This window comes from Sebastes fasciatus, chromosome 5 (genome assembly GCF_043250625.1).
Source record: "Sebastes fasciatus isolate fSebFas1 chromosome 5, fSebFas1.pri, whole genome shotgun sequence".
Taxonomy (NCBI): domain Eukaryota; kingdom Metazoa; phylum Chordata; class Actinopteri; order Perciformes; family Sebastidae; genus Sebastes; species Sebastes fasciatus.
The window spans coordinates 6,535,954-6,549,912 of record NC_133799.1 but is presented as its reverse complement, the minus strand read 5'-3'; the positions used below and the strand labels follow the sequence as shown (position 1 = coordinate 6,549,912).

Below are 13,959 nucleotides of genomic sequence, written 5' to 3'. Positions count from 1 at the left end.
CAATAAAGATTTGTAACAGCTTGAAATGGCTCTTTGTGTAATGATTGACAATACTACACACACACGGACACAAATTATGCCTATTCAATTTGAAATATTATTTTCACATTGTATTCATTTGAGTTCCATCAAAATGTTAAAGATGAAAGGAGAAACTAAATCTAATAATTGTATCTAATCATGAGCTCAGAAAGTCGCATGAACTTTGACCTCCAGCTAATGGTTGTCATGAGGCAAGTGACCACTATCAGACACTGAAATTAATTTTCAGAATAAAGCATTCATTTTAGCTTATGTTGTTCCCTAAAAAAATGCCCTTTTGTGTAAAACAAAAGCCTTTATAGCTGTCATACTTTTTTTAATATTTTCCCAATTTGATCTACCAACAAGAAACACGAGATGTTGAAATAAGAAATAAATAAGATGAACCTTTATTAATCCCCGGAGGGAAATTCAGGTGTCAAAGCAGCAACATCAGCAAACATAAGCAAACAGAGTGAAACACAGGAGAGGTAAAGGTATACAAAAACTATAAAAACTATAAATAGAGATATAAAAGATATAGAGTGAATGGGTGAACAAAGTGTGTGCAGTCCGTCAATAGATAAATGTAGTATGTATGTTAGATTGCCCGAGCGGTCAAGGAGGAAATGAGGATCAGTCCACAACTGGATGGCATTTCAGCATAGAAGCATTTAATTTTTATTTTACCACACCCGTCACACATGTTAGCCTCCACCTTAGTATTCCCCAAATGGACTGAAATTCACCAGCATTATATACTCCCTTCAATTGGCACATACCATTTCCCATATCCAATACCACACACAAATATACAAAAATATACAAATCTATGTACATAAAACCATTTCCCAAATATAAATCCTCTTAATAAATATATACACACACCTAAATATCTTCATTAAATATCAATAAATATTCAAAAGCACAATAATATATATTTTTTTATGTAAAAAAAATACATTTTTTTGTGAGCATATGTGTACACTTATTTTGAAAACGGTGGTAAAAATCCCAATTCCTATATAGAAATGATCGTCCTGTGAATGTAAGAGGTGTGTGAGCACAGTGCATATGCAACATTTATGTCTTGACATGACTTTAAAAGCACAATAATATATCTTTTTTATGTAAAAATATACATTTTTGTGAGCATATGTGTACACCTATATGGAAAACGGTGGTAAAAAAAATCCCAAAATCCTATATAGAAATAATTATGTGAATGTTAAGAGGTGTGTGAGTATGCACAACATTTATGTCTTGACATGACTTCAAAAGCACAATAATATATATTTTTTTATGTCAAAAAATACATTTTTGTGAGCATATGTGTACACCTATATGGAAAAGAAAATCCCAAATTCCTATATAGAAATTATCATCCTGTGAATGTTAAGAGGTGTGTGCAAGCGCAACATTTATGTCTTGACATGACTTCAAAAGCACAATAATATATCTTTTTTATGTAAAAAGAAATACATTTTTGTGAGCATATGTGTACACCTATATGGAAAACAGTGGTAAAAATCCCAAATTCCTATGTAGAAATAATTTTCCTGTGAATGTAAGAGGTGTGTGAGCACAGTGCATACGCAACATTTATGTCTTGACATGACTTTAAAAGCACAATAATATATCTTTTTTATGTAAAAATATACATTTTTGTGAGCATATGTGTACACCTATATGGAAAACGGTGGTAAAAAAAATCCCAAATTCCTATATAGAAATTATCATCCTGTGAATGTTAAGAGGTGTGTGAGCATGCGCAACATTTGTCTTGACATGACTTCAAAAGCACAATAATATATCTTTTTTTATGTCAAAAAATACATTTTTGTGAGCATAGGTGTACACTTATAAGGAAAAAAAATCCCAAATTCCTAAATAGAAATAATCATCCTGTGAATGTTAAGAGGTGTGTGAGCATGTGCAACATTTATGTCTTGACACGACTTCAAAAGCACAATAATATATCTTTTTTATGTAAAAAAAATATTTTTTTGTGAGCATATGTGTACACTTATTTGGAAAACAGTGGTAAAAATCCCAAATTCCTATATAGAAATGATTGTCCTGTGAATGTAAGAGGTGTGTGAGCATGCGCAACATTTATGTCTTGACACGACTTCAAAAGCACAATAATATATATTTTTTATGTAAAAAAATACATTTTTGTGAGCACATGTGTACACCTATATGGAAAAAATTCCTATGTAGAAATGATCATCCTGTGACTGTAAGAGGTGTGTGTGAGCACAGCGCATGCGCGACATTCCAAACCGGAAGGCGTGTCAGTAAACTCCCGAGTGATTCATCTTCTTACACATATACGATCTTCGTTGCAACTCTTCTGACAGCTAGCAGAGCAGAGCAGCAACTCCTCTACGCTTCGAACTAGTAAGTTGACAGCTCTTCTACCAACAACCTCTGTCCGCTTCAGTGTCCCAGAGAGAAGAGAAACGTTGTTTACCTCCTGCTCTCTCGTCGTTTCCCTCCTGAGCTGGGCGGTGGTGTCTATATCCTCCAGATAACAGTGGTCCAAGTGTTGTGGACTTCGAGCTGGTTAGCATTAGTTAGCCTCACTTAGCTTTAGCCTGGCACACATATAGGCACTTCCTCTTTAGCCTGCACTCACCTGTCCTGGCAGCTAGCTCCTCGTCTACAGGTCTGCTTGTGACAAACACACGTTATCTCTGTCTTATTATGAAAAGGCTGTGGTAACTGCAAGGAGAAGTTAGCTTCCTAGCTAGCTTTTCCTTGCCTGTCTGTGTGTGTTGTTGTTTATGAGCTAGCTGCTGTGAGATGAGTCTGTCAGCTCAACCAGCACCTTGCCAGTTTCATCTATCCTTTCTAAATGTCCTTGTTGAAAAGAGAAAAGCTGTCATGTAAAAAGCTATAGCCTGCTGCTGCTGATGCTGTGAGACTGTGGATGTGCTCCATCCATCCATCCAGGCCTGCAGACACCAATGAGAGCAGCAGTAACAGTCTACTGCAGTAATTAGTGAGGAAATCTACTCTAACACAGAATAAGACAACATTTCAATGAGTTTTGGACGAGAAAGTTATTATCTAAAAACACCTGTCTCCTCAGTTGGAAAAAAAAAAAATCATAAACATCTGTATTAATGGTTCCATCAGTTGACTCTTTGGAAATGAACAATTTACACAGTATTAGTGTCTTAATCAGATTTTATTTAAAGGTCCCATATTATAAAAAAAGTGAGATTTTCATGTTTTTTGTTTTTAATATAAAAGCAGACTTAAGTTCAAGATTCAAGATGTTTGTTGTCACGCCGGTTATACAGGTACAATCGTGTGAAATGCTTTTTGCTGGGAAGCTCCATTAAAAATAATAAGTTATATTACAATTATAAAAGGAAATACTTTGTACAAGGGCATATTAAGAACATATACAGTATATACAGTATAAGATATATATTTTTGTGTGAGAAGGTGTCGTATGAATTATCTATTTAAAAGTCTGATGGCCTGTCGAAACGGTCAACCCACAGGGAAATACACACAGCCCGTATTCAGAAACTCTGCATTTGAAACAAGCTGTCAGGATTTCTGTCCATTTGTGACAGTTTAGCTCTGCCTTGACACAATTTTAAACGTAAACATTCTAAATGTGTCCCAGTTTATTTCCTGTTTGCAATGTGTGTGAATGACATCAGCTAACAGGAAGTAAACATGGACCCAAGCTGTTGCCTAGCAACGCAATTCTGTTGCAATTTCGTCGCAATTCCATCGAAATGTGCTAAAACAGAACGTTTCGGACAGAGGGTGAATACAGGCATATTCAGGAAGACAGTATGAGGAAAATAAAGTTTTTTGGGAATATTACAACATGTAAACATGTTCTAGTAGAAACACAAAATACAAGTATGAACCTGAGAATGAGCATGATATGGGACCTTTAACATATTCCACCCAGTTGAGTTTTATTCTACTGGAGGGCTTCCAGGTGTGTTGTAGAAAACGTACTCATACCTCAGCAGGCTGACATCACTGTGGCTGCTGTCATGTTGTCATGGCATTTGTGTTTGGATCAGCTCCAGGATGTGTCTCTGGATGACATCAGTAACCACAGTCTGTGTCTTTGCTGTTTACCTGAAGGAGAGACTTGAGAAAGTTGAGAGAAATTCACAAGCCATAACTGAAGCAGGACTATTAGCAAACATATCAATGTGTTTATGATATTGATATGGATAATTGAAAGTTAATTTGATGTAAATTCAGAGTAGAGTTACTCCAAACAAGGACAGAAGTATTGTTGCACTAAATTGAGTTCCACAACATTGTGATTTGAAGTCCTGCATTGTTCATAGGGATTTGCATATTTTCTTATTATCAGAGTCTGGCTGGTAAGTTGGCTTGCTTCTTTAGCCCTTTGGCAAGCAACTATCCATTAATTAGGGGTTGGACTTAGTTTTGAAATGCTCAAGCTGCTCCGGTTGATATTGGCAATATTTTCAAAGTAAAGTACAGTAATGTAGCAGATATAGAGCTGCAACAATTAGTTGTTAATCACAACTATTTTGATAATGATGAATCATTTTTCAATCAAAAACAATTGCTGTTTTCAGCCCCTCAAATATGAAGATATTCTACTTTTCTGTGTTTTACATTTGGGTTATATTTGGGTTTACTATTGGACTCTGGACATTTGAAGACATGCCCTTGGACTTGGAGAAACTGGGGTGGATATTTTAATGAATAAGTTGATGTTTTAGGAGATGAAATTAATAGTTTCACACATGGCTTGGCTGTGTAGACTGACATGGATACATACTGGTCATAATTTAACAACTATGGAGCTTCTTGACCGGTAGTAGATTGTGGATGTTTGAACAAGCGTGAATAAACAGGTACTACTAGTTTGATGTGAGCCAGGCTTTAGCAGTGGGCGTAAGTGGTCTTTTGTTGTGTGTTTTGCTTCTTTGTCATGAAGGAAATACTTTTACTATTAAGGAGTAGCATTACACAGCCAGCCGGAAAACTAACCAGTATATCAAGAATTAATTAGCTTACATTCCACATTTTTTTCCTAATAGCTTTGTATGCAGTAATACAGGTTGTCACGACATTGTACTTCAGGTCAAAACAGTGTACTTCATTTACAGCTGTAGTAAGACTTTTCAATCTACAATAGACAGACCAAACAGATGAGACCATGTATTTGACTATGAAAATAACTGGGATGGCTTTAGCATCAGACCTAACGGGAAGTGATTCAATGACAGGTGTAAGGTGTCATTAGAAAGCAGACACTATAATGTTCCCCAACAAGCCTCAAAGCAGGTTTCAGTCCCAGCTACAGAGGAGGCTGAACGGTTTCTCTCTGTGGGGCTGTGTGGAGAGTGAGTCACCTGACTCAATCTTATTCACATGTTCAGACTGACTGAGGTTACTTTTAACAAGGCGTGCAATGGATGCTTTTGCACAGAAAGGTTTCCAGGAACATTAATGAGAACAGGGAAATTAACTCCCAACCCTGACAGTGCTAATGTCACAACCTACAGTAAGGAGTTACTCATTGTAACAGATTACCAGTATCTACAGAGATAGTGTGCAGTGGACGACAGACTGGGACAAAATCTGAAAACAAACAAGACCAAAGACATACATACGATACTTTTCAAGTTAATACTGTCTTAAAACCTTAACAATGCTATTATCCTTTGTAGGCTGCACATTGAACCGGTTTACCATGCAGCAATGACCGGTCGGTTCAGTGTGCTTATGCACCATTATCATTCAGGTGCAGTCAGCAGGTTGGGCAGTCTTTAGCTGTGTTCCTTATTGGTAGGTCAGCAGAGTCACAAAGCAGATGGAGTTAGATTGAGGCACAACTCAGACATGTAGCTAGGGCTGCAAGACTATGGCCAAAATGATAGTCACCATTATTTTGATTAATATTGAGATCTCTATTATTTATCACGATTATTCAGCAATTTTCTTGACAAAATATTTTCATTGCTCTTTCACATTAAATAAACAGCTTTCACTTTCATGTTGTGCTACATTCCTGCTAATGCACGAATCTTTGCATCAAAATAAGACAGGTCCTCATTCACAGTGCATCTCCTAGAAGCATAATAAAGTGGTACCCAAACTTTTTACCCAAAATTAAACCAACAGAGCACACTTCACTTTCACATTCCTGCTAATTCACAGCGGCATGACAGCTCCCCAAAAGTGAAACCAAAACATCTTGATCCCCCCCTGGTGGCTGGCTGATAGTTTAGGAAGCTTTTTATTTGATATGCAGCAGAGTTTTCTATGAGTGGAGCATGCATTTTAAACGTTAACATCGCTGTCGATCATGTTCATTTAATTGTGGGAAACCAAAATCGTGATTGCGATTAATATTTGATTAGCCCTACATGTGCAGCCCTACATGTAGCCATCATTATCTACAACCAAAAGAGACGCCAAGCCAAATACATTGGCTATCACCGGCTGAAGAGTTTGCCCCAGCCCTCCTGTGAAGTGTCATAGATTTTGCACCAATGCTTCTTGTACACAGGGTCATGAATACATATGTCACAATGTGATGATAGATTTTGTGTTATTTCAGTCAACTTTCCTGGTGTCAATGCCGTCCATCCATACTGAATACAGTATTCATGTGTGTCTGTTGACACTGTTGTGTCTGTAACAAAAGAGCAGGGCAAGTTGACTAATAAAGCGCGCACACACCCTCACAGACGTAATATGTCTGGTTAGCCCAGTGCCTGTGGGTGTTGTTCAGCCTGTCTCCACCACTGGCCACTCACAGTTTCCATACAAGCCAGTGGTTGGGTAGCAAGGCTGCCAACTGGGACTGTACTGGTGGAGCAGGCTGGTAATGACTGGGTGCAAACTTGCTGCTGAGTTTACAGTTTGAGTTACAGCCAAAGTTGATGCGACAGGCCGGCCTCACAAGGGCAGCAGCAAGAGTGAGAGGAAGGTTAGAAACAGTGTAATCTGGATAAATACTGTTTTATGTATATAATAACCAGGTTTGAAATGACCACATGGCAGTAAAATGTATGGATAAATCAGTCAAAGCCACCTACCACATTTTATTGTTTTGACATAATTCAAAAGCATTTGTTGCAGTCTGTTTGTTTCTTATTTACTTTTGCTGGTAGAAATACATTTGATCACATGCAGTTGTAGTTAACCTTTTTCATTTTACAAAATGCTGTGTCACAACATATTTAGAAGGAGATTATGGGATGTTCTGTACTTGCACTGTCAACATTAAGTAATTATGATTAATAGCCAGTTCAGTATGTCTGGAGTGTGTTTAACACATGCTTCAGTCTGACTTAGAAGAAGAGACATGTGATCCAACAGAGCCAATGCATACGTTTTGCTCTAAAATTACATAATGTTCCTACAGCTTCTTCCACACTAAGCGAATCAGTGGTCGGTTTCTGCTTCACGCTGCTCTCTGTAATTGAATAAGTGTGATTGGAGCACATGACCCCGTCGCTTTCCTCATGTATGTCAATGTGGGTGTGCACATTTGTGTATAATTTTAGCAGGGTTAAGCAAGCATGAATGCCTTCTGTATACATGTAATCATGTCACTGTGTGTGAATGAATGCCCCCTTCATGCTTTTGTTCTCAACTATGTGTGTTTGCTTGTGTTAGTGTATGCGTGTGAATGTGTGCGTGCTCCTCTACGTTATCATCATAAACCGCTCAAATGTTAAGCGATTAATCGTTTGGTCTATAAAATGTCTGAAAATAGAAAAAAATTATATAATATTTTATAAATAATTTCTTAAAGCCTGAAGTGACATCTTCAAATCTCTTGTTTTGTCCTACGACCAGCAGTCCAAACCCAAAGATATTCAGTTTACAATGATATGAAACTGAGAAAAGCAGCAAATCCTCACATATGCAAAGTATGAACCAATTCAATTTTGGCCATTTTGCTACAAAAATGATTCAAATGAGATCTTGATTTCTAAGATAATTGGCTGTTTATTTATTTTTCGATCAACTAATCTCTGGTTATAGTACATTTGGAAATGTGTTTAGCATGAGGTTAATATTGCTCCTGAAAACCGAAGCAATAGGTCCGCCAGGTTTCACTTAATTTGTCTGTCCTTGAGGATAACTTAGGTATTTTTCAACCTGTAGATTCTGCGTTTTTTCACATTATACTCGGTGAAATTACAGTTGAGTTCGACCAAAGCACACTTGGTGATTGTTGGAAAGAGTAACTTCGACGGTTTAGGTGAGTTTTATTTAGTTTCTGTCCAGTTTGATTGAAGTGTTTTACGATGCTCCACTACGTACAGCTGATGTCATCATAAACAAAAATACACGTGGATGATGGCGCAAGCTGAACGGAGAGGGGGAGCAATCGTACTCGGGCAGCTTGGCGGAGGTCTGTGCTCTCCGAATGCTATTCTAGTTATTATAAGTGTCAACATTATGGAATGAACCATACAGGAACATTTTACGTTTTTCTTACCTTTCACTTTCACAACGTCTGTTTGTTATTGTGGAGAAATCTCGTTGTGACACCTCGCGTCGCCTCCACATTGTGAAAATGATTCTCATTTCTGTACTTCAACACAACAAACTCTGACAACACCGGTGTCCAGTGTCACTCCTCTCTCCACTCTCACTCACGTTTCCACCGTTGTCTCTTCCGGCAACAAGTCACATGACACAATGACAAACAAACTGAATCAAGCGAAAGCTAAGAAAAAGGTTTTATTTCTCCGTAGGGTCCTTTCCATAATGTTGTCAGACACTTATAATAACAATCTGAGCCAGTCAGTGTCAAAAACAAGCACTTTTAGTGGACATAAACTGATGGTACCAGGTTGCCCTAAATGATTACATTGCAGCTCGTTTATCGGCTGGCGGCTGCAGCATTATCCTTCAATACTGGACCAATTTCAAAAAGTGTTGTCCCCATTAGTCATTTAGACACAAAACCATGGGAAAATAAGATACAGGTTGAAATATACGGAAGTTATCCTTTAATTAAACCGTACTTTAGAACTGGTACAAAACACTTCCTTAATTATATGTGTGTTTTATTTATCTATGCTTACTTACAGCCGGGTTTCAGCCAGCTTTGCATGAAGACATGTTTGTTTGTGGTGTAGTCCGGCTCATGGCAAAATGAATGAGCCAGCAGGATGTAACATGTAGAGGCAATGGGCTGATACAGATGTGCAGACAGACTGTGTCTGTGCTTGTCTTTTGGTGCTGTTGTGCTAACAAACATACACGTATAGTCCACAAGAGTAAAAGAAATAAAGAGTTAAATACATGACAATTAACGCCTCGCCCAATAGTTAGAGTTGTGTCAGCAACACATTAGCCTCAGACTGCTAGTATAATTGCTAGCTTAGTTAGCAGTAAACTGATCACAGAAAAAATTAAATGTGCAGAATCACAAAACAAATTTAATAAAAGAGTACTTAGTAGATAATAGTCCAACAAGGACATTTCAAGAGTAGATAAAAGATGCTTGGTAATATGTGTTTGGTCACAGATCTGTGGATGTAACAATGTCAGTTAAACTGCTTAGAAATGTATAGTGGTTGCTACTAGCAACAGTATGTTCAACTGGCAGAATACTACATATCAAATTTCTTAAATGCTCATAAAGTCCAATATCAAATGCTTGAATGTTGAAAATGAAACCATACAGAAACCTGACTGCCAGCTTGGGCCTGCCAGACACTGTGACAGGGAACTAAATGCCAGTGTGATCTGGAAGACACTAATGACTAACCCTAAGCACTGAAAACAATTTTAGGAATTGCGGAACAGCAGATTAGTGGTTACAGTAGGTTTACAAATTGTGCTCACTTCTGGGCTGGTATCATTAACTCAAAGATGACGGGGCATAGAATAACTGGTTCGGGCTCACAATCTAAACATGTGGCCTACAAAACCAGGGAGTTGTTTGGCCAGTGCTTGGGATGTCCTTGCTGTGTCTAAGTACTGAACACTGCACACAGTACCTTAAAGTGGCAGTAGGCAGAATATGTTTGGCATCATTGGGCAAAAATTCCATAATAACCTTTCAGCATATTGTAATTCAAGTGTTCTGAGAGAAAACTAGACATCTACACCTCCTCATGGCTCTGGTTTCAGGCTTTAAAAAATCTAGCCCGTGACGGGAGACTTTGGCCAATCACAGGTCATTTCAGAGAGAGAAAGCGTTCCTATTGGCTGTGCTCTGGTCATATGACCGGTACTTGACGTTCCTTCAGGCCATCTCAACCTGATCTCAACATGGCTGCTGGGTCACAAACTCTCATTTTACAGCTAAACCGTGCACTACAAGATGATTCTGAAAACATTTGAGGCGAGAAATAGACATTAACGTAACATAATATTGATTCATATTTAATATGCACTGCCTAGTTTTACCGTTTGGTCGGAGTTCGCGAGTGATTGACGACTGGCTCTCATAGACAGCAGATGGAGAGCAGATCTCAGGTCAGCTCTTACTGCTTGTTTTCCTCCGGTCTGTGAAATCTTGCAAATGCTGTTAGGAGCACCGGAGAACACCGGAGGTGTCCAATCTCGCCTACTTCAGCTTTAACTGTGATCTAATAAACTTTCTTTTATTCTTTTAATAGGTCCTAGACAGATAAGATAAGATAAGATAAGATATACTTTTCAGGGCTCTAGACTGCGACCAAAATGATCGCATATGCAACCTTTTTTTGGGAGTGTGCGAGTAAAATTTTTACCGAGTCACATTTTGCAAGTGGGAATGAGTGATCGTTACTATTTTGGTAACAAGGTAAGAGTGTTGGATATTGCAGATGAAAGCGGTGCTTTTTGTTCCTCACTGGCGCAGCCTCTCTCTCCTCTCCTGCACTCTCCTCTGTTCTGTTTAAACCTTCTATGATGGAAATGACTGCACGTTTTGTGTAGCGCACCGTTATTATTAAACTTCCGTGACAACATAAACACACACACATACACACTGTATGCGCCTGATCCGTCCCGCACGTACATACACACACATACACGCACACACGCACACACACAGACACATACAACATATACCGCCGGCCTCTGATCTCAGGAGCTGCAGCTGCAACGGGGAATTAATCTCAAGTCAGTGAGTTAAACTTTCTAGTAGTTACCAGTAACGTTACAGTTAGCTAACGTTAGACTGTTGGATGTTAACGGTAACGTTACCAGTTAACGCTCACTAACGAGCCGGCAGCCGACGTTTGCAATCACAGTTGACGATAACGTTACGTTAACTACGAGGAGTCAAAACCACAGCTCAAATCATGTTACTAATGTTAACCACTTATTTACTTACTCCTCTCTTCGTCTCCTTTGGGTAATAAGGCTGCTATGAATGAATTCTGTCCGTACCAACATGCTGCGTCTCTCCTCACCTCTAACTTTAGGAGCAGCTAGCAGGGCCGGTCATAACTTTTTGGGGGCCCTATGCAAAATCTTGTTTTTCGACCAAATGCTATTTTTTTTTCACAGCAATATAAAATAGATAATAGAAAGGGAATTATGATTATACATATTATATTTAAATAATCACAATTAATAATTATGTTTTTAATGCAAATAACCACTACAGATGGTAATAACAAACCACAGCTAATGGAAAAAAGTTAATTTCAGACCCTGCTCACGCACATCACACACTGCAGGGCGCCAAAGTTTCGCTGTTCACCAAAATGAAGCAGTCTATCGTTGATTATTTAAAAAAACAAATGAGGAGAGAAAGGAGGAAGCTGGTGGTGAGGGAGAGTCTAACAGAGGTGCCGACTCAGACACCACCGATGATGAAAAAGTTGGTAGCACAAGTGCTACCAGTGGAAAAGTTAGTCTAGAGCCCTGCTTTTATTGTCCAACTGCAGTTACAAACACTAAATGAAAACAACAACAACAAGAATGATAAATGATCCACATAAGACATAGAAGCAGTTTCACAGAAACAGATGTTTCAACACATACACAGTCCACGTACATAAAGGCACGTACCATCTACTGTCTTCCCCCTATTGCACAGACAATAGCCCAATATTACAGAGAGGCAACATATTGCACTGTCCCTATTTCACACATTGCAATTTCCTAACACATTGCACTGTCTAACTATTGCACTGTCCTAACTAATTGCATTGTCCCTGTATAACACATTGCTCTATGGCTTTTTGTCACTTATTGCACCTCCTTTATATTGCACTTATGTCACCTACAGTATTTTGTTGTCTAAACATATTGCGCTCTCCCTGTGTATTTTGCACTGTCCTTATGATAGCTTTATATTACGAGTTGTTGAGAAGTTTAAAGGACATCACACATGCATATAATTTAGATCTCTAACGGATCTGTAATTTTATTCCTTACATTCAGGCAATGTGCTAAGCAATATTTAAAATAAACATTTCCCCCCATTATTAGGACATTGTATGAGAGCGCCATACAAGAAGGCTGAAATCATCATTGAAATCATTAACCTGACCAACCTTCCACCAGTCTTGTTCATCAGCAATAACCTTAACAAATTCTGCAAAGAACGCAACGAGTACTAGCCGGTTAGAGAATGAGGGTGAGGAAAAAAAATTAATCAAACTACCATAAATAACAGGCCTGGCATGCATATGAGAGAGCATTTGAGCATTTAAAAAAACTCTCTTGCACACTTATTGCTATTGTGCCATTGGTTAAGCTTGCCTGAGGTTGCCTACCCCTGGTCTAATAGGATTCGTTTGTCTTCCCACAGAGCTGGGCGGAGAGGAGAGGGAAGGGGAGAGCTTTAACCCTGGTCTCCCCAGCCGACCCTGAGTAAACCAGCCAGCCATGGATGACCGCTCCTCACTTGGAAAAGTCAGCAGCTCCACCGAGTCCGTGGCCACCGTCACCAGTGAGGAGTTTGTTCTCGTACAGACCAGTGCCGCTGGGTCACCGCAAGGCTCTGAGGGCAAACCAAGACTCAAGGTCAGAACCACACATGGACAGACTTTTACACCCGACTTGAATGGTGCAATATATAATATTCATTCCCCAATACAACACACATGGAGCATCTGGAAGGCTGCTGGTCAGATTTACAAAAGGTCAAACACAGCAGCGAAAACACCTTTTACCCCATCACCCTCTTCCTGGATAGGCCTTTCACGATAACTACTTTTATTGGACAATATATTGTCCCTGAAATAGTTGCGGAAAATGTATGTTATTGTCATTATAGTCATTTTGTTAACTCAACCAAATGTGAGCTGGTGTGGCTGATTACATCATCCAAAGATGTGTTTGTACTTTGATTTCATGTATCATTGTGGTGAGATTACGACCCAAGAAAGCAAATTGGCAGCAAATGGAAACAAGGTGATCAACCAGCTTTTGCCAAAGCGCTGACTCAGCCCAGGAAGCTCCACTCAGTCTTCATCTATCTTTATGTGTCCTTATCCTCACCCTGTTTTATCTCTCCTTGTTTCTCGTTCGTCCTCATCCACAATTTTTCTCTCTTTCCCTCTCTCCCTCAGATGAATGTGAATGGTAATGAGCAGCTGGAGAAAGCTATGGAGGAGGTGTTGGATGATGACGATGAGGTGAAGGTGGAGAAGAGCAATGTTGAAAAGATGGAGAAGCACAGGGACCCAGAGAAGCACAGGGAACCAGAGAGCCAAATCCTGGAAACCCCACCTGCAGTTACAGGTCCATTTACAGTCATTGTGTCTACTTTACAATCTGCCTGTCAGCTGTTCTTTCATTCACCAGGCATCAAAACTAAAATATCAACTATATTGTTCTTAGTGCAAACATGTTCCTTCCTTTTTCTGCAAGATATTACCGTCAAAAGGCAGCTGATAGATTTGTGAGTCTTGCTGTTTGGCACCGTACACACTTCACCTTGAAATTTCCCAATTTCTTTTTCTAATTTAACTAGTTAAATCAGATACTAATCAG

General features: G+C 38.9%; 1 protein-coding gene across 2 annotated transcripts in view; it reads left to right on the top strand.

The window, feature by feature from the left end:
• The first annotated feature begins 2,294 nt into the window (after window positions 1-2,294).
• The window catches only part of rabgap1l (RAB GTPase activating protein 1-like), a 154,500-nt gene continuing 142,835 nt past the window's right edge, over window positions 2,295-13,959 (top strand). For both annotated transcript variants that reach the window (XR_012593846.1, XM_074634745.1), the window contains exons 1-3: window positions 2,295-2,424; window positions 12,773-12,987; window positions 13,536-13,707. Coding sequence is in view for 1 of the 2 variants with exons in the window: in XM_074634745.1 (XP_074490846.1) it covers window positions 12,850-12,987; window positions 13,536-13,707 (310 nt within the window). In the remaining variant the exon portion in view is untranslated. The remainder of the gene's footprint in view (window positions 2,425-12,772; window positions 12,988-13,535; window positions 13,708-13,959) is intronic.